General features: G+C 41.8%; 1 protein-coding gene across 9 annotated transcripts in view; it reads right to left on the reverse strand.

Annotated features, from left to right (window-relative positions):
- The window catches only part of robo2 (roundabout, axon guidance receptor, homolog 2 (Drosophila)), a 155,017-nt gene that overhangs the window by 20,107 nt on the left and 113,156 nt on the right, over positions 1–21,754 (reverse strand). For 7 of the 9 annotated variants that reach the window (XM_085379670.1, XM_085379668.1, XM_085379665.1 and 4 more), the window contains 13 exons: positions 20,315–20,486; positions 17,431–17,636; positions 16,432–16,513; positions 16,162–16,327; positions 15,899–16,065; positions 14,498–14,619; positions 12,689–12,920; positions 9,744–9,868; positions 9,488–9,659; positions 8,267–8,455; positions 7,372–7,398; positions 4,604–4,646; positions 683–810 (listed from right to left, as the gene is read on the reverse strand). In XM_085379670.1, coding sequence (XP_085235796.1) covers positions 683–810; positions 4,604–4,646; positions 7,372–7,398; positions 8,267–8,455; positions 9,488–9,659; positions 9,744–9,868; positions 12,689–12,920; positions 14,498–14,619; positions 15,899–16,065; positions 16,162–16,327; positions 16,432–16,513; positions 17,431–17,636; positions 20,315–20,486 — 1,831 coding nt within the window. The remainder of the gene's footprint in view (positions 1–682; positions 811–4,603; positions 4,647–7,371; positions 7,399–8,266; positions 8,456–9,487; positions 9,660–9,743; positions 9,869–12,688; positions 12,921–14,497; positions 14,620–15,898; positions 16,066–16,161; positions 16,328–16,431; positions 16,514–17,430; positions 17,637–20,314; positions 20,487–21,754) is intronic. The other 2 variants (XM_085379672.1, XM_085379667.1) reach the window with 1 other exon arrangement.

Raw genomic sequence — 21,754 nt, forward strand, 5'->3', positions numbered from 1 at the left:
AAAGCGAAAATGTTGCAATATCTATGGTATATCTTGCCATCAGTTGCACATTTTAACAAATATATTTGTTGAAAATAAATTCTACTGTAGCATTATGACATTCCTGTTCTCCTTCCACATATCTTCTGGATATCTCACTAGGTTCCCTATGTGTTCCTACACATTAGGCATAATGTTGCTGCTCTGCATGTGTGTGTACTAACAGAGTCAAAGAGGGAGAGCTAGGAGGAGAGCAGGCAGCTTCTCTCTCCGTAGTGCATGGTTTGCATGCCCAGTGAAGGGGAGATGATGTAAAGCCATGGTGGAAGTGTCCGCATCTGCGCCAGTCAAGCTGTGCCTGTCCTTCACGACTGGCTGCTCAACACCATCCTTTCAAACAGCCATCCACCCCCTGCTCCTCTGCCCGTCTCTCCTCTCTCATTCGCTTGCTCTGAGGTATGGGCTTTGACACCAGGCTGGACTATATGCCATCACTCAGCGTGGTGACAGTGAAGCCCCTGCTGTTAATGCTGTAGCTGTCCTCTGGTGTGATAAATATATATCCAGACACAAATGTAATGTACATGCATGTATACATCCTGAATGCATATATGTGCGTCACAGCGAGGAAGGCAGAGCAGTCATCTTTCATCTCTCATGGTCTTTTTTCTCAAAGCAAGTGGGAAAGCACCGGGGCGCTCACCTCCTCGACCAAAGTTACTCAGGTCATTTGGTCCCCCGGAGCTGCTGTTGACAGGCAGGCTGGTTGCTGGCCAAGAGTCTGCTAACCAGGGGTAGCCTGGATCACTGGCATTTAGCAAGCCTGGGCGGCTAAGCGGAAACAAAGGATCAAACAACAGATTAGATACAGGCCATAAAACTATATTACTACAAAAGGTTTGTTTTGTTTTGTTTTTTTTTCATACAAGATTATCCCCAATTACACATTATACCCTGTTTAATTCTTTATTATGTTACTGGAACACACACATACAGAAAATATGACAGCAATCAACAGCAAGAAGTTGTGAAGACATCAAAAAAATTAAAACAAATGTTACTGTCCACACGCATGTGTGTTTGTGGGAGATAAGTTTTCCATAAACCTCTGAAGCTGATGAAACAAGTCTTCAGTATGGGGGGGAAACGCTATATAGATACATTTCTTCTCCCGCAAAGTTGGAATTCCTCCAGGCCCTTTAATTTCTGTTCCTGCTGAGCCTTTGTCACATTTTCTGAGTTATTAATGCAAAAGCACACCGTGGGCAGACTAATGCATGCATTTGCGCTTTGCATAAAAGTGCAGCAGTACATGCTGACACCCACATGTATATATTTCCTAATTCATTAATATCTTGCCCCTTCTGCTGTGTTTTCCCATCAACCCCTTGTGGTGACGTCCAGACAGTCTAAATCTTATTTGATAGGGAGTGAGACCTCGGTCCTGGAACCGGCTTGTGGGATGTCTGTCTAAGGGAGAGGGCAGGTCCATTTAACAGGTGTTGTGTCCCTCTTGAGGTGTAAGAGCTATAAAAGCAGTCATCACGACTTTAACCTGTCATGGGTGACTGCTGGGAGGCCATTAGGGCCACTTTACTGTACAATCACGTCTAAGGCTCGTTACCATGAGGAACACAGATGGAGTAAAATGAGAATGAAAGATGCTGTTAAATGCCTTTGTTTTCAATTCACTGCCACACCACTTGCCACTTGTGAAGCTGATTAAAATGCAAAACAAAATTTCTAACTGCGTAATCACTAGTGTACCTCGTTAGACAAATGATCCTCAGCCGGTATATTTAGCGTATACTGCAGACCCCTCAGTTAGCAGCAGACTGCAGATATGTGTGCACTCTGAGAAGCTGTGTAACACAGTAGTTACCAGTCAAGCTGCCTGATGGGATTTTTTTTGCCTTAGCTCCAGAGGGGTGATGTGTTGGCTCTCAGGGAGTCAGGCCCTGAGGACAAGGGCAGGTAATGGCATTGCTGCAGTCACTCTCTCCTAAGCCACAAGTTCTAATGAGGAGACACCGATTCCACAGTGGGGGGAGTCCAAATGAACTGCAGCCCTGGCAAGCTAAGAGCCCTCGTTGTGGTTCCTGAATGCCAAAACAGGCCCTCGGGGGAGACAAGTCATTCAAATTGATGGCTGTGCATCAGACACATGCACTTTTATAGGGTAATACATCTTCCAAGCCATCTCGTCCTTCTACCTCTGTTTCTGGCTGTCTTGTTACTCCATTGCCATTATTTTCTCTCGCCACACTCTCTTTCTCTAACCTTATTTTTCACCTGTTTTGGGGCAAAACTACAAACAGCTGAAAAAGAAGAGACATTGTTCATTTTGTTGACTCCAGCAATAGCACAGAAATGCATGCAGCTATAGGCTTGTGCTCCAGCATGTCCTCCCCCAGCCCACTTGAGGAAGACCATTTGAAAGACAAGGAGCTGACAGAGGAAATGGCTGCATCGTCCTTGTATTCATCACAAAGCAGCATTTCTTCTAAGGATAATTAGAATAAGACTGATTTCTGCCACAGACTCGCTATATGTGTTTGTGTGTGCATGTGTGTATTCCAATGGTGGGGTAATGGAGAAGGGCTGGAGGACAGACACAGGGTCATACGTTTAATGAAAAGTTGACACCTAACTCTTAATCCATGCCTATCCTAGAATGGATAGCAACCTTGGCAGAAGAAATTTGATTTGGAGCATTTCTTCTTCTTGTTAGATATTTCAGTTACTTGCGATGAGGAGGAAGGAAACCATAAATACTGCCTAAGATGCCTGACACGGAGCTTCCCATAAATAAGCCAAGTGAGAGAGATTAATTCCAAAGCAACTTCATAAATCAAGCGTTTATGGTCCCACAGACAAGTGAATAGAACTTGGATTAAAAGTCTAGACATTAGCTAACACTTAGCACAAGGGGAAACACAGATTACTTTCTAGATTAACTCTGAGAGAACATGTTGTCATTTAGTATTCTGGGATGTAAAGGAATCTCCATAGCAACAGTGTCAGTGAAACCTGTTCACTGCGGTGCTCATCCCATGCTCCCTGCCGATCGGAGTAAATCTGCTGTGCTAAAATATTGATCAGCGCCGAGATAGGAAGTTATTACTACCTTCTAATTACCATCTCCTTATTGGCAGGGGGATAATAAATGAACCCTTATCAGCTTTTATCAATTTCAGCTGAGCAGCCAAAGTCAAATGGTCCAGGTCTACCAATCTGCAGCCTATTCATCTTCCATGAATCATTTATTTTGTGATCGATTAAGTGTAATTGTTCAGTCAGAGCAATTTGGCAGGAGCCAATGAGAAACTAGAAACAGACGTGGTTTAATTTGCTATTGTCTAATTAATGCAATAAACATCTCAGGCAACACATGAACACTTTTTCCCCAAGATATTCTGTTCCACATTTTCACTCTCAGGGCAGATGGGGAAGTAGCAACATCTGGGATTTGATGACAATAGAGTGACTAATGGATCAGAGGCTTGTGCTAGGGCTCCAGATTGCATCCCAGTGTTGTGAAAATTATGGAAGTCACTGCTTCTGACTAAAAATATGACAAATATAAAGCAGCAAAAATACAGACATTTCAAATCCCATTCGCTGGAGTGAGAATCAGAACCACTTATGTGGAAAATTGAAGGAAAAACACTTCAGCAGAAAGTAGATGAGAAACGGCATGGCAAGTGGCGTGGCTAATTCATTAAGAGATTGCTGGCAGCTGACAGAACAATACAAACAAAATTGTCCACAGTAGCATCCAGTTGTATGCACAGAAAATGGGAAAATTTGGAGAAAAAAAAGAGCATAAATATTAAAAAACAAATTGTTGCAAATAGACTGCAGAGCAGACACGTTCCCAAACGCCCAGATACACTCAGGGTCAAATTTAGTTGCAGACTCTCACTGAGTGTTTGAGATCTGGAGATTCTACCTAGTCAGGTGTGATAAGCAGTAGATAGACAGAAGCCTGGGATTCTCCAGGGAGTCTCTTGAATACCTACAAAGGCTCTGTAACTGGTGTCATTGAGATGTGCCCTAGTCACCATAGCCCCTCTAACACAGAGTGAAATGGAGCAGGCTGTATGGGGGTGCATAAGGGGTACCTCCACACACCTCTCCCCTGGGTAATTATTTTTACATTATTACATGTGCTCAGATCCCAGCCGCCCACGCAAGGTGACAGGCAAATTTATCACTCCAGAGGGCTTCGGGGTTGCCTATAGCCAGCAGCGGAAGATAAATGACAAAATAAAAGCACTCTATGCTTAAATTGTTTCTGTTAATTCCGCTGAGGAGATTTATGAGTTCATCTACCGATGCATGAATGGAGATGTGGTTGAAATGTATATTTCTATGCGTGTTTGCATGGTAGGCACACAACAGGTATCGGTTATCAATCAATCTATTAGACATTTAGAAGTGCTGGGATCAAAAGCAGCTTGCTGAGGACTTCATGCATAACTATGGAGGAAAGGCTGAGTAAAGCCAATGACATAGGGAAGTAAATAATTATAAAGTAAAGGATTTTTTTTTACTCGTTTTAGATGAGACTGCGCACAAATGTGTAGAATGGGTGTGAGATTCACTTTCATGCGATACTCACCTTCCATTGCTCATCAGCCCCCCATCAACTCTCTGGAATGTCACTAAAGAGAAGAAAGAAAAAGGGAAAAAAATACCAGATATTAAGTTTTTCAGGTATAACATAAAGCAAACCAGGGTTTGTTTCCATAAGAAGAAAGAAATATTGTCTTTTTAGCATTGCCCATTTTGCTCTTGTGCTTCAATAGCAATGTATTCATTTTTTTCATGCACGACATGATAGTTGATGGATTCACAAAGGGGTGCAGATGTCCGTCTGCATCCAATGTCGTTCTCTTTTTTTAACGGCTATGAAGAGGACTGCATATTGCTTTGCTTTGCATAAGTGGAGACGTCATGTGTTCCTCAAGGACAAGATGCCTGATGAGAGGGAAAACTCATTTCATTTTTTTTTATTTTGCTGCTGTGTTATTATCAGATTTGTGATTAAATCTCAAACCAAAAAAAAGAAAGATTAGAAATGGCAGAGGCTTCATTAATCACACAGAGTTTTCTATCTACAAGCGTAGAGGCTGAGTTGCTGATGCTTTTTGGCTGGCAGGGCTCCCCAGAAGGTATGCATGTGGCCTGTTTCATTACAGCGATCTACAGATAACAAGGGCCGCTCTTAGTCGGAGGCTGGTAAAACTGCGTGGCCGAAAGTGAGAGCCGACTGTGAAGGATCCATTTCATCTCTGTTGTGATGGCAAAGCAGCAGTGAGAGTTCTAAGCATGTAAGAACTTCAATGGATCACAGGAAACACAGAAAAGCAGCAAGAGTTTTGGAAACCACCTCGTACCAATGAGGGGGGGGGAATGAAAAGGGGGGGAAATAAGAGAGCTGGTTTACTTAAGAGAGCAAAGGAAAGCTGTTAGTAATTTGGCTCATTTGTTCCACAGATGGAGATTAAAGAGAGAAGAAGGCTGAACATTCCCCCTTTTTTTCTGTTTCATTCAAGTCGGTTCCACAACAAGCCTAGGCATGGGCAAAAGAGGGGGCTTTTCTGTGGGTGACGTAGTAACAGAAGACAGACAGAGGAAACTCCCACAATAGATTAGAGAGACTGCTACACTTTAATGTATCACCAACATTACCTAAGCTTACTTAATCCAATTTTTACTCTCGTAACCACAATTCCAGGCTTTCAAATGAGAGCGAGACAATTTAAATTCTGTCAAGCATGCATGTTGGAGAGTTGAACGTTTATTTACTACATTAGGGTTTAAGCAAGTGAACACCAGCAGGTGGAATTAAAATACTTTGTTTTACCCAGATAGAGCCAACATTGCAAGTCTGCTAGAATAAAATAGATCTCAGAGAGCTCAAGACAGAAACCGCAGTCTTTATTCAGTGAAATCCAAAGCCGCTTCTCTTTGTTCCCCACCACCAAACTTGCATTAAAGAATACTCAGTTGTTTGAGTGAGGACTGACAGGCGGGTGTGAGGGGGAGGCTGTTCAGCGGGGAAGGCCTCTGAAGTCCCTATCTGTGCTCGGGCACATTTCTGGGCTGCTGTGGAATACTTTTATGTTAGCCAGAGTGACATGGCGGCAGGGCTGTGCTTCTCGCCTCCGTCTTCAAGATAAGCACTTTTTTCCCCCCCAATATGAATACAGATTAATCCCCTTTAATAAGCACCGATCGTGGGTGGAGGTGGGGGTGGGAGTGGCATAATCAGCATATAAAAATTCCATCAAATCTAATTTTTGCTGGCCGCGTGCCTTAACATAGTTGTGATTTACCACTCCTGTGGAGACAGCTTTAGAGGGTTGAGACTGGACACGCTCAACACATCAACTAATTGTCAATGCAGACAAGAGCACTGTAAGACTCTTCAGCACCACTTTGACTCCCATTCAAAATATAGCACTCCAATTTATGCTGTGTTTGCCCTTGTTTGCTCTTGTTACTCAACACTCTTTGTGAAAAAACCTGCTCTCTCTTTAGCATCTCTAAGGAGTGTTTTCCAAGTTTTTCCAAGCAAATGTCCTGCAAGGGATGCTGTGATACTTCACAAAAGTAATTAATTAGTGAAGGAAAAAAACTGTAGTTTTACTGTAGTTTTTTTAAGGATTAATTTTTTAGAATATTTTAAATATTTAAAACTTCCAACCGCTACTCTTCTCTCCCTTTTCTTATTCAGATGAATCATTTATACACTTTGGACTCCTCTTAAGCTGAATTAGCTAAAAGGAAGATGATAACATACACTCACGAAATTGGCCCATTAAAAATGTAATGCCACTCAAGGAAGGCAAACATGTGTTGTCACAGTAGTAGAGGAATCGTCACAAATAAGGAACACAAAACTCAGAAAGGAAACGGCACCCAGCTGACTAGATGACATCAAAGGAAAGCAGATGCTCGGAAATCGAAAAAAGAGAAAACAAAGAGGGTTTGTTTAAGGAGAAAGGAAATGGACAGTCTAACCGTACCCCACAAAAATGCCACAAACAAAGCTACACAAATCAGAATGACTCGCCATTCAGAAACGGACAGCTTCAATAGAAATACACACAAATACAACACGACATGGAATAAAGTTGTGGTTTGAGCAGGAAAAAAAGAGTTTAAGTTTGCAGGGCCCAGATCATGGCCAATAACAAACTGAAATGTTTTTTCGCTTCTATTTTTGATTCTCTGATGGCACACATTGCGTTCACCAGCATGAGGTTTCAATTTGCATTAGCCATGACCGTAAGTGTGACAGTTCAAACATATGCACTAGAAGCGGGCAGGAGATGAAGCTGTACTTAGGTGGGGGGAGGAGACGAGACTAATGAACAGTACCTGCAGGGGTGAAGGTGAAGGACTGAACTGCAAAACAAGAAGACAGAGAAGTTGTGTGTTAAAAGCCTGCAGAGGTAAGCAGCGCTTTAGGGGGGTATCTGCACACAAGGAACTGGGTCAAGCTGAGAGGTGCTGAGGGTCAGAGAATGGGAGACCACAACGTCACCCAGTGTGCAGAGCGACAGCCAGAAAGCAGCCAGCTCAGAGGCCACAGAGGTGTAAAGAGGGTGGCATAAACAAAATAAAACAGACACGCACACACACACACATACAAATGTAACAAACAGAAATGAAGAGTAAATTAACCAAGTCAGCATATCGTAGCACTTCTTGACTTGATCAGAAAACATCATAAGGATTTAGACTTATTTAAAAGGAAAGAAATAACGCGAGAACACTCAGAGAATACGACACTAAATTGTCAGCTCATTACCATTTTCTGTTCTCTAATTAAATCTTGTACTCCTGGCAGATTATGTGGACTTGGTGGTTGCTAGTATTGACAGGGGGGTCTCTCAGTAAGATGTCAGGGTCAGTGTGTGGGAGGAGAACTGGACAAACCCAAGCTTCAGTGACCAGCAGAGAGTCCAGCCTGCCCACTCAGCTCCATCACCCTGAGCTAATAACCAACACAGTGGGTGGATTTGTCAAAAACTGTGAACCTCTGGAAATGTTTCATGCTGACATCTGTCTTCCTTTTGAGCTTTAACACAGTAGCCATCTCAATCTCATCGCAGCGTTCTGATATATTTCATCAAGACTGCACTCATTAAAACTGAAGAACGATAGTGTAGTCGTGGTAAAATACTCCTGCTTTGAAAGAGGAAGAAAATCACTTTAAAGTTAGAAGAGTGTGTTAAGGCACCAGAATGCGTGAAACTGTGATCAATCTAACCTGCATAGTTGCTCAGACCCTTTCTCTTCTTCCTTCTCCAGTACAGCCAGATGCTGAAGCCCATGAGGATGACCCAGCAGGCCCCCCCAATACCGGCGATAAAAGCAGGTTGTTTCACCACATCTGTGATCTGCTCTGTGATGCTGTTGTTCCGGTTTCCATGTATAATCACGTCCCGAAACTCTTTACCTGTTTGTGCAGGAACACAAAGGCGGCACTTATATAATGCTGGCTGAATAGTTACTGAGAAAAAACATAAAGATTTATGCCTTTTTGTATCATTTGATTTTTCAAGGTGAAGGTTAATGCACAAATACTGACAAGCTTAGAAATATTTCACTTTTCCCCCACACCAACAGAAACATAAAGGTTAGCTAGATTAAGCTGAAAGAAAGTGTGTCTGTTACATTTCAGCTGAGGTATTGACCAGAGAAGCAGGACATACTGTCGATCTAAAGGATGTGCAGTAAAATATATTTTACAGACTGAAAAAGACAAAGCTTAAAAGCTTATAACAAATCCCCAGGTGAGCAGGTTGTTTGCTTAGTTTAGCCCCCAATTCCCTCCACAGCTGATAAAACACACTGTGAAATGAGATGAGAGGACCCTGGTCTGTATTGATCTCCAATTGCAGCCTGACCAGTGTGCTTGACGATATCTCTTGCAGCATGGTAGGAAAAGTGCAAACCGCACGCTATTAACATTCCCATACAGTGACAGGAAAAAAAATGTACACTTGTAAGGATAACAACGCACATATGTCTGCATATGCACGTGCAAAGATGCTCAAATGCTCGTGTTCTTTACATTACCAACCACATGAACACAACTATTTGCACGTCCACAGACAGGCAAACACAACATATCATAACTGTAAGCTCACGGCTCTGCTCTCAGAGATGGATTATGTGAGTGACGCTGGGGAAATAAGAGCATGCTGCGGGCCAAGCCATCAGTTATGGGTCAAATCAGGCACAATCTGCCATAGCTCCACATAAATCATATCCAGTCAGACCACATATCAAAATATTTTAACAATATCATCCATTTGGTAATTCCTAGACTTTCATGACAAAAAGTAATGATATTTGCTCAATTCCCGAGATTAAACACTAATGCTGAAATACAATTTTATTGCAACAATATTATTCGATACCCGAATATCATTCACTAAGGATTAAAAAAAGAAAGGGAAATTTGATGTCTATAAGTCAGTCTTACCAATAATAATAGGCTGGGGTTCACTCTTCACTCCAACCCCTGCACTTGTGCTGGCAGCCACTTCCACATGGTACACTACTCCTACCTGCAGCCCACCCACCACTACAGAGCGTATGGCTGCATCCACTGTCTTATTAACATGGAAACGCGTCTCATTCCCAAGACACCAGATCTGAAACGGAAAGGACAAAAATAAGTGATGCCTTTCGCTTTGTGTGACTTAAATGAGAATCCATGCTGACGTGCTGGGACCAACCTTGTACTCTTGGATGATGCCGTTCTGGTGATCAGGTGGCGGGGGGTCCCAGGAGATGCTTATGGAAGTGCTGTTCTGGTTTCCAACGGTCAGAACTGTTACCTGCTGAGGAGGGGCACTGGGAGCTGAAAGAAGAGGTGCAAATATCGATGTCAAAAGTCAAATACACTATCCATCAGTTATGGCAAAGAGAATCAAAACAGAAACAAGGATGCACATACCAGACACAGATTTTTGTTCGCCATGATATTCTATAAGGACAACCCAGGTGACCGAAGCTTGCCATGATCTTTCATTAGAGGGGGATTTACATAAAAAGTAGAGCACATCCGATACTGCTATAACCTGTCTTTAATACATCACATTGATTTAATATATCATCCTTGTCTCCAGCTTGGTAGGTTTGCACAGAAAATACTGGTATTGATTTGTAGAATAATGGCCTGGCATAGTCAGGCAAGCACTCTCAGTCACACTAAGACTCTAGCATTGACCAGGGTGGCACACGGGTCAATGAGCTTATAGGATGAAGTGCAGACAAGAAGGAAATGTGAAAAAAATAAATTTTAGGAAAAGGAAACAAAGTCTCAGTAAACATATTGACTGATTCCATCGATCAGCGAGATGAAACTAAAGCCAGTAGGTGAGGATCAGAGGGGTGATGCCCATCTAAGTGGAATCTGCACAATCCACAGGCAGCCTGGGAGTGGATAGAAACAAGACAGGTCCAAGCTTTCATAAACCTCTGTTGTTATTCTGATGGCAACAATCTTCTGACCCCACAAGGGGTAAAAGGAAAAATAAATAACAGTTGGCCCAACTGGAAATAACGTTTTAAAAATAATGTTTTCTCATTTCCACAGTGGCTGGCAGGGGTGCAGCACCACAGCAGAATACTGACAGGTCAATTACTCCTGTGCTGCCGCTCTCTCACCTCACCTCCATCCAAAATGGCACGTGTCACCCTGTAAATCTGTGCTCATCCCTCAGTGCAATTGGCCACACCAACCCCCAGAGAGCCAGAAGGCCCTGGCATGGTAGAAGATGAATGGGTCCAATGATGAACCCAACACCTTAGCCAGATTAGAAACAATCTTCCAAGGGAGCATCTGATCAACCATCAAGCTCTGGGCTCTCCAACACCGAATTACATTCAGGTGACGAAGTGCTGGATTTGTGCATGGCAGTCATCAGAAGCAATGTCGTTCAAAGTTAATGTTATGAATGATTTAGCAGCTTATTATCATGCATATTTGTGCTAAACAATACACATTTTTCATTAGAGGCCTCAGAGGCTGCGCTAATAGAGCCATTAGCAGAGTGATGTATGGCAGGCAGGAATGTGACCCTCTGTCTCGCATGCACATGGCATGCTGTGCTGGATGATGAAGGAATACAAACATGTCATCCATACAAAAAAGGAGCCAATAGCTATTGAAAAGACTGGGAGTGGGATCTCCCTAGAGATCAATGTATTGTAGATCATTAGTCTAGAAATGAACATTTATACAAACATTACTGATTTCCCTTCTCCTTAAATAAGAATTACTCTGCATAAAACATGATCCTCTGTGGTGACTTCTTAGACAATTATGCAGTGGGAATCAGATGGCAGTCAGAGTTCATTTATCAGCCATGATATGGCTGTCCAGATGGAGAGTGAGAGGACGTGTGAAAAAGGCAAAGGGAGACCAAAAAGATGGACACAGCACTGGCGCGCTGAGCATACTATAACCCTGAATCTGCCTGGACGTACTCTGGGGATTCTTTAATTGTGCTAATAACAACCTAAGTTTTAATCACACTCTGAACCGGATTTCTCTATCTGTCTAGCCACATTTTCTCAGTAGTCCCAGGGACTCTGAAGAGCCTAGAGCCCTGTGTTTGACAGTGCATTAACTCTGACCAAGCGCAGCAGCAGAGTTATGGCAGAAAGTTGTTGAGATTGTGCAGGACCTGGATGCAGATAGGGAATATTATCAGCATTGGTAATAGCTGTGACATGTGGATTTAGGAAACCTTAGGGAGATGTACCTTGGCATGTGTGACTTTAAGGTATGTGTGTGTTTGTGCCAGAGTGTGTGTTGGCGACAGCTGTAACTTGATGGCAGTTCGACTGCTGCAGTGAATGCACTAGCTGACCACAGGAGATATGGTCCCTCTGAGAAAGGGAAAATAAATGGGCCTGTCATCCCAACAGGATGTGAACTGTCTCCTGTCCATGCAGCCTGAATATGCAGTGGAAAGACAGTCTTCGCCTCCAGTATTAAGCGTCTGCATTTGTCTTTTTGTGCTGCTGTAGGTATAAAGTTATATGGTTAAAAGGTTGAAACAAGGTTGGTGGTTGTATTTGTGTTCAGGTTTATATCAAAGCAAAACAGTGTTATTGCAGGTTTTTTTTAAAAATGTGTAATTAATTGTAATGTAGTTTGTAGTAGGCACTAAAACAAAAGCAGTTTTACACTTAGCTTCACTTTGGTCGCTCAGTTTTAGTTCACTACAATAAACTTGATCGAAATACATATCTGTCTGTGCGCCTGTTTATAATATAGCACCGCATTGCTCTGTGGCCTTGTCAGAGCCTGTATGAATCAAGCTTTAGGTGACAGATCATCTTCACAGGAGGAAGTGTGAGCTGTGCCCAATCACAGCTCAGATCTGTGGCTGCTGGGTGATGGATTAGACGAAGGTTGGCACTAACACCACCAATCAAAAAAAACAAAACAGCTGGAAGGTCAAAAAGATGAGCATATCCTGGAAGCATGTTTAAACAAAATACAGTTCTTAGTTTTAAAGAGGGGCACCAATGATATTGCAGCAAAAACTGGCACGGAAGCAGCCTATGGGATCGTGTCACTCATCATTTGAGTGGCTGCGCCACAGTTTGATTTTATTGCTCCTGACATACAGTAATATACATATAATCAGCAAGTTCTTCCACTTACCTTCCTCGGTGGTCCTTGCAGTCCTGGATTCACTGTCCATGCCCTGAAACTCATTGAAATAAGGCCGGACCTTGATCTCATAAACTATGCCTTTCTTGAGACCAGAGAGGATCACACTTCTCTCTGAAGGGACGTTCACATCCTGGGTCTGCCATGGTCCTGGTGATGGCAGTCCCGATGTCTGTCTGTAAAGAACTCTGTAACCCTGGATGAACTGGGACTGACGATCCACCTAAAGAGGTAAAAGAAGGCATTATTTTCATTTAGTTATTTTTTATTTCAAAGAGAACTGTGCAGAGGAGATTAATGGATGCTACTTTGGGACATTTGATAGATAATATGCATTGATGTTTTTCTGCAATTCTTACAGGGCTGCATGTATAACACTTTAGAGGCTTTTATGACCAGCACTTCTACACTTTTCTGAATTAACACTGACATCATCTCATACCATAGATCCTACCACAAAGTGGTCCCCCCAACATTAAAAAGGCATTCCATGAAGGACATAGGAATGTCTCATGTGTATTATAAATGCTAAATAGTGGCACCATAAAGCAAGTCCTACTATATTTAGGACGTGGTATGAATATAAGAATTTCATGCAGCAACAAATACATACACCCTGGGGAAATAAGGAGGATACACAATAGAGATGGTAACAGGAGATATGTCCCATAGAAAAGATGGAGAGACAGCAATTGTAGTAGCCCCCTGAAATCCACAACGGGTCCTTCGTCTAAAACTTGGAACCATTTAGCGAGACAGAAAAAGCTGAATTTATGCAGAGGAGGAACGGGTGCATAACTCACTGTAATGGCTTGTTAACAGTAGAAGAAGAAGTGAGCAGGGCTTTCAAGTGGGATGTTAAGCAGCTGTTTTTCACCAGTGTAGCTTGAGTAAATCAGCAAAATGGATTCCGTTCTTGGTGCACGAATTTTATTAATGGAATGATTTGGGAATATAAAAGCTTTCTGAAAGGGGCCACTCTGTTTACTTAAAGGGTCCCAGCCACTGATTGATTAGGCAGCCGTGTTTTGTGTTGACTGTACACTGCAATCATAAAGCAATGCTTTAGCATTAAATTAGCGAACAAGTCCACAGGGGTCAATAAAGATGTCACCAGGAAAACTGCTAATGTGGATCATTTGAAAATGCACTCCCTTTGCCACCAAGGGATTTATAGGACCACAATCAAAATAACCATGTACATATTATACAGTCTAAACACCGTAGTGTTTCTGTTCTTATTATTAAACAGATATAAATTTTTTTTTAAAGTGTTTCACATTTGGCAAAATGTTCTAAACTTGGCTAAAAGTTTATTCTTATTTTGAAGCATCAGAAAGTGCATATAGGATATAGTGGATGCAAAGGTTCCTGTTTGCAGATTACTACACTGTATTACACAAAAATTAATTTCAATCTGCTTTTATCTGAGTACGGTAGTCCTTTATGTAAGCAGGAAGCAGCTGAAGACATATGGAAGATAGATGAACAACCAGATGTCTCTGACATCTCTTTTGATGTTACTGTGGTTAATAAAACCATTTTACAGCTATCTGATGTTCAGTTACTTTTAAATTCCCATTTACAATTTCAAAGCTGCAGTCTTAGGGAATAACCTGACAAAAATTTCCTGGCATAAAACAAATCCTAGCCTCAAGGAGCACCTTCTGACTTCAAAGAGGAATATTTAATGCCAACTATCTTGACTGTGACTCAATTTTGCACAATCAAAGAATCACAATATATGCTCTTGCAGTGAAAATACTCAGCTAAAGTCTGAGTATGCTAAGCTATACTTACTGTCCATGTGACCTGAATGGTTGTGGGACTCAGGACAACAGGATTGTGCAAGCGAACTATGACCTCGCCGAGCTCCTTCTGTACGTGCCTGTGGTCCACACCCTGAGCAGGAGGGCTTATATCTACAAGAGAACAAGAAAGTAAAAATGAGAAGGAGAAGTCCCAAAGTAAAGTCAAAGAGAGTAAAATGTTTCTTACTCTTCTTAAACTCTGTTCACTCAGCTCCACACAATAAACCTTGATTCATCACCATCAGAAGTGGAATAACAAAAGAAAGAATGAATAGACCAGCCAGATTTAACAAAGACGTGTACACTTGGTAATCACGACTTCATTTAAAAAGGAGCAACTTCATCTGCATTAAAATGACCTCATTCCATTTTGTATTAAGCACTTTTCTGATCTAAAGAAAAGAAAGCAGAGTTGGGTTTGCAAAGTTCTTTAGACGTGCGACTTGTCTGCACTTACTGGGATCTGACTGAAAAACCACATCACTGAATGAACTCTGAATATATGACCCCTTAGACATACTGGATGGAAGATGAATGGACACATGACACTATGTTCCAGCTCATTTCTCCCACGCATGTGTTTCAAGTTATAAGCAATAAAAAAAAATCCAGCATATGAGATACTGAGTGTGGCTGAAATGAGCCACATTTTGAGTTATTTACTGGAGGAAAAAAAGCCACAAATATCATTTCCTATATTTAAAAAAAAGATGCCTCATTTACACAACCCAGCGCAGTGATAAATAACATGGACACACCAAAGGAGCAAGACAGGCCAAACACAGTTAAAAGTAGTAAAAAATCACTTTATCATCAGTGCATGCTATTGTCAATCAACACTTCTATATATCATCTGAAGGTCTTCATCTCACCATGAGAGAGATAGGCTGCAAATCAAATTCACTTTTTTAGGATGGTATTAGCTTACATTTGACAGAGCACGGCCAAAGGATTGCTTGTGGGAGGGTGTTATCATATCAATGCAATCTGACTGCAGACTGTCCAGTACTGTAACCAAATCATCTTTGGGTTTGGAGACAGTCATTTTCTTCTGTTATGATGATTAACATAGCAGGCATAGCACTAACTCTGTTAGGCCTTCCAAAAGTAGACATGGCTATTTTACATAATTGCTTAAGTGCAGCCTTAATGAGCTGAACTGCAATGAAAAATTTGACCTCTTGAAAGTTGTGCAGTGTTAGTGTCAGTATAACTGTTCACTGCAGACTGCTGAGATGGGCTGATAAGTACCAGAGTTTGGAGTGGAACACAGCGACCTTAATCTATCCTTAGAAACAAAAATCAAATTCAGCTTGTGGCTTATGAAGAACCTATGCATACATGCAGTGAATGTAATGAAGTTGCTTTATATTAGTGTTATGTAAGGTACCTTGTGTTCTGACAGGATCAGACATGGGGCTTGGATCGCTCAGGCCCTGGCTGTTCACAGCTCGCACCATGAACAGGTAGATGGTGTTCGGACGGAGACCTTTGACAGTGAACTGGGTGGTTTTGACGTGGTCTGCCACTGTTTGCCAACTGTTGCTCACTGATTGACTGCAGTGCAAGAGAAATAAAGTTATATCTGCAATCCATAGCATACCAAAGCTGATAGCTAGTGACTGGCGCTTTAATGGGAGTGGTAAAACAAACCTGAACGCTTCAATGACATAGGAGGAAACAGGAGACGCTCCAGCCAGCCCAGGCTGCCAGGACAGGGACACACTGTTCTTGGTGACATCGGTAACTTGAGGTTTAGATGGTGGGCCTGGAAGCTCATTATCATCATGGTTCTTCATTACAATCACTCCACCTGATTCTGAAAGTTTCAGTGAAGAATACAACAAACAGCCATTTTCATCAATAAACAGTAAAGTTAAAACAAATATCACGTCAATATCATGTCATCTTCCCTCGACCTACCTTTGACTTCCAAGAAGGCACTCCATGAGGTTTCGCCACTGGAGCTGGTGGCCACACATGTGTAGATCCCAGAGTCTGCAAGCTAGAACACAGTGGAATAAAGACATATATATAAATGAAAACAAGCAGCAAACAATATAAGCAGTAGTAAGGATTCCATTAATAACACTATTAGCGAAAGGGACATTTTAGTTCCCCCTCCTAAAAGCAGCAGTGACTGAATACGTGTTTCCTCCTATCGCTGACACAGTGAAACTGATGGGGGGACTTCTCCGGCTAGGCCCTGCGCTGGACAAACCGTGTGTCATTTGTGAGTGCCTCAAAGTGCTGACGCTAATTTCCTAATGAATTCCATTTTCTACTCACCACCCTTCCATCACTTTTCCACTCCCCCTCCTTATTTCCCCACTGTCCTGCCGACCACAACAAAGACAGGCTAATTAATTTAGGATGGGCTGCAAGAACCCCCTGGACCGATGACAGCTGGCTTGTCTCTCCATCCCTCTTAGGAACTTTGGTTGTTTGTTGGTTTCTGTCCCTGTGCCTTCCTTCCATTTATTAAATAACATGTCAGTGGTCACCGGTTTTGTCAAGCGTAATAGGTATTCCACTGAGGCCACAGAGTGCAGAAAGGGAGATGCGATTCTTCTAAATTTAATCTACTTGATACATTTGCGTGTGCATAAATGTGTGTGTATATATTCTGAACCACAGCTGGATTCCATCCAACCCTTCACAGCTGAACTCAAATGGAGCTACCATGCCACTAAGTGATACAATCATGCAGGTTAAACAGGGGGGTTTGGTACTTCTTGTATGCCCACTGGAAAAACCTTGTATCCTGGAGTCTTGAAAACATGACCATGCGGTTGCAAATAACTGCATTAACATTTTATGTTAATGCTGGTTTTAAGCTCTGCTACAAAGAAAGCACAAAACTTTTAACACATAGTAGCAGTTAGTAGTAGTAACTGTGACTTTAACACTAAAATCTTTTACCCTGATGTTTTTGATCTGCAGACTGCCCAGCTCCTGCAGCGACATGCGGGGGTCCTTTCCTAGTAGACTGACCCCATCCTTCAGCCAGCTGATTGAGGGGATAGGATCTCCTGAAGCCTGACACTTCAGTAGCGCCATACTGTCAACCCCCAGGGTCTGATTGGATGGGCCTTGGCGAATAATAGGCGGAGGTCTATCTGTGAGCACTGTGAAACAAAGAGGAAAATGTGAGTGTTATCCATATTCTGTAGTTCAGATGAATGATGATGCTCATATAATGCGCATGACTATAAAATAAACTGAGTGATAGCACTGGTTATAAAACACACAGCGGGGGGCGGATATTGGTATCTATCATAAAGTAGACTATTTTCTCTGCAGGTCTTGTAATTGTGCCACAGAACAATGATTCCTGTATTTCCAGGAAAGAAAAGCTGAGTAGTGTTTTCTTCTTTCATTGATGTGGCAGAGGGATGCTAAGCGGTTTCCAGTTACTGCCTGGGTAGCTTTATTTTTACACACTACTCTAGACTCTGTGGTACAGTTTGGCGGTGAGACACTGGCCTATTGAGCCAGTATGGTTCAGATAAATACTTCATTATGTGCAGTGTGGGGCACAATAAAAGGTGAATTTTAGAAAGTACGGAAACTGGACTCTTTATTTCAAAAGAATCAGAGAAGGCAACCTTAATTTTTTTATTATTTGGTTCCAGTTTCAATTTAAATGCTACAACTTTGATGGATTCCATTTATATGAGCAAATTCATTTGTTTTAATGTGCCAGAAAAGCCTTTGGGTAACATCTGTAAAATAGGGGACGTGTCAGAGGCGATCTCAGAGATTTAGTACTGTAGCACAAAGGCAGTTTATATATTTAGAGTTGAATAATGTGGAGTCCCCCTGGCTTCGCAGAACCTACATTAATTAGAAAGTATGGATTAATGATGTCAGACCTGCAGGGGCTAATTACCAAGTACCTCAGTAACCTTTCAACACATTATCACACCTCGCTTGCAACCCTAGTTTCTGTCCCGCAGTTACATCTGATAAAAGGAAGTGTTTCCAGATTATTCTCTCTACTTTCGTAGATGCTTCGGGTCAAGAAGGTGGAGAGAAACCTGATATGTTATCCACCAGCCAAATATACTACATTAATTCCACCTTTTTGTTTTTAGGCCTCTATAATAAGTAAGTAGGGCAAATGTGATCAAATGAATCAAAAGTAATAATGTAAAGTTGAAATCCAGCCAAGAGACGATTCAAAGCATTTGCTTCTAGCCAGGGACTCAGTAAGATACAGTTTGTCTTCTGATAGCATAGTTTGTCAAATTAAGATGCATTAAATTATAATGTGCATCCATGTTTGTTAAAAGATGTTTAAAGCAACGTCCCTCACATTAATGCAGTCCTTACTTAGTACAGTACACTGCTGTAAGACTCGGTTTGACAGAAGCTAAAGCGCAAACAGAAGGCATGGTTTGGTCAAGGGGTTTGATGCGTTTAATTTATGTGTCCATGGCATGTGGGAGTGACAAAGGGAGGAGGCAAAGCTCGACTAAGGCCTTGGGTCTCTGGATCAGGAATTTCTCATTACAGATCTCCTTGAACTCCACAGACTGCTGGCGGGACTCCGGGCAGTAAATCACATGAAGACTGCAGCAGGTGTGGCCATGACCTCACCCTGACCCACACCACACTCTTTCCTCCTTTTCCACTGATTTTATTCATTTTGCTAACATGTCTTCAATAGCATATCTTGGCAAAAATAAAAGTGGGAATTAAAATACCTTAACTATAACAATGCTACACATTTCATTCCAAAGTGAATGTGTTTTTCACCATACTGTCTACACTGAGTTATGGAGACATCCTATTTGTTGCCACCACCTGTCCACTATACTGCCATTAAGTTGATCACCCTGTGGCCCTGGTACTGCCAATTGTGAGCTGGAAGTAGTATCACTAATATCCAAAAAGGATATCTGTATCTTTCTTTGTAAGACTTTGATAGAGTTCTTCAGTCTGTCTGAGACACTCATAAAGAATTTAAAGCCCAATCAGAGTTCTAACACTTGTGACTGTTAAACCCGCATGCCATGTGTACAAAATGTTTGTTTAAATAAAAATACAAATACAGCTGAAAAAGTGATAAGCAGGAATTTGAAGGGCACTTTCAATTATGTACCTGCACCCGACTGCAAAACAAAACCAAAAAAATGCCCATGCTGTGTTTTTAATCTTTTTGCTAGCAGGTACTTTAGCCGACATATGGATAGCCGTCTATCTTGCCATCACAATAGCTGATTAGATGCTCCCGCGCCTAGCAAGACAAAAATAATTCATTTCATAGAAAGCCACTGTCACTCTATCAGTCTCCTTCTCCTGCTCCCGCCCTCATACACAAACATGTGGCTCCCTCACTCACCAAACCGCTGACCATTAAACTTGAACAAACTCAAGGGCAATGCTCTATTTTCTTTCCAATAGGAAGACGAGGCATTTTTAATTAAATTGCATCAGGAAAGAAAGAAATAAGTGCACAGAGCAAAAACACAGTAACTGAAGGTTATGGACATACTGACATTTCTTCAACAGTAGTTGAATTTTCTTTGCACTTTGACTGTTTAAAAAATTCATTTGTACTTGTGCACCTACTGCACACACAAAGGTCTTGAAGGCCAAATTCCTACTTGCACTTAACCAGGCAATAGCCGTGTTGTAGCTAAAAGCTGACAAACTCAAGTCAGATGCCATCAGTGTCAGTATAAGTAATTTGTTTGGTGATGGTTCACCTGCCTCACCCCATCTGCAGTGGTACTAAGCAATGTGTCAGTGTGTAGTAGTGTGCTGGCATGGCAGAAGTTACACGTCAGGTTTTCCTCACCATCTGTGACCTCCAGTTGAGCCTTGGCGAGGATACTGCCTGCAACGGTCAGGGCCTGGCAAATATAGTAACCAGCATCTGCCCGCTGCACAGATGAGATGGTCAGGGCTCCACTGGGCGACACCGAAAAGCGATTGTTGGGCTGCTGGGGTTGGTTGGGAAAGAGCAAATTCTGCAGGAAATGGAACAAACAGCCAATTAGTGAGAACATGGAAGCAGTTCAACCTGGAAGAATTACAAAAATGCTCACACATCCATCACCATTGAATCCACACATATACTGTGCACACTAACATGCAAACACATCCGACTATTAGTGTAATCACAGCATGAACAATTCTCTCTTTGACTATGTGAACCGACTTCACGAGCTGCAAAACATGTTTGATGACTTGGTTTCATACTTATTCTTGGGCCAAGCCAGTGGCTCCACTCTCTTAGGAAGGGAACTTTTTGCTCTTGTTGGCTTCATGACCACTTTCCTCTCTGTTTCAATTCCACAGTGGTTTTGAGATTTTTTTTTAAATGTATTTTTTTTAAAAGGAGACCACCTCATGTAAATTAGACTTTATTAAATATAATGTAATCTTGAATTTAGAAAGGAAGACATAATCAGCGTAACACATTTCAGAGTAAATACACAGAATTAGACGACTAATGACACAGAAAAAAGTACTTCTTTCTGAGTAGTTCCCACCTTGTCCCAGCTATTCCTGTACTCTTTTATTAGGATCCCCAGAGGGAACCAGCAAAAACAGCTGGATTGAATTACATCTAATCACTTACATGTAGCAAACTGCACAGTTTCTTTTCTATTAGACTCTATGGGTCTCCAGAACATATGAGATGTTCAACTGGAAGAAATGCATTAATGTTATTTAACTAATATACTTAATTAGCTTTAACAAATACCATCACATCACATCACAGTAAGGATAAAGAATAGAAAGCTTTAATAAACACAAGGACAAGTGCCAACAAGTGCAGAAATGTCAAGAACGAACAGTCATTTGAAAAGCCTCAACTTTAATGACAAAGTGAGACACACACAAAATTTGAGTTCACATTACTCAATAGCACTGACTCACAATGCTTTAGGTAACATATTGTTATTTGAGTATCATACCTGTGCAAAGTTGTAAGCATGCGTCTCACTTCTGTTCACTGTTTTCAGAAAACTCTGTTCTAATTGTTGGCCTACAGGCTATGCGTGAGCGTGTTTCAACCTTAGCGAGAGCTGAATCATATCTGTGGCTCATCTACAAGCCTCAACAGGTTCCTAATTGGCACTGTTGTTGACCGTTGTGAGGACACCCAGGTATTTGAATGGGTTATCTGCTTGAGTGAGGGTTAGGATCGTTCTTATCAGTACAGGGTCACAGAAAACCAATTAGCACTTTGCCAGGCACACTTTGATTTGGCGGATCCTGAGAACAAAGG

The sequence above is a fragment of the Rhamphochromis longiceps genome, linkage group LG14 (assembly GCF_057381845.1).
Source record: "Rhamphochromis longiceps isolate RC_006_pf linkage group LG14, R_longiceps_female_GT1.1, whole genome shotgun sequence".
In the NCBI taxonomy this organism is placed as follows: domain Eukaryota; kingdom Metazoa; phylum Chordata; class Actinopteri; order Cichliformes; family Cichlidae; genus Rhamphochromis; species Rhamphochromis longiceps.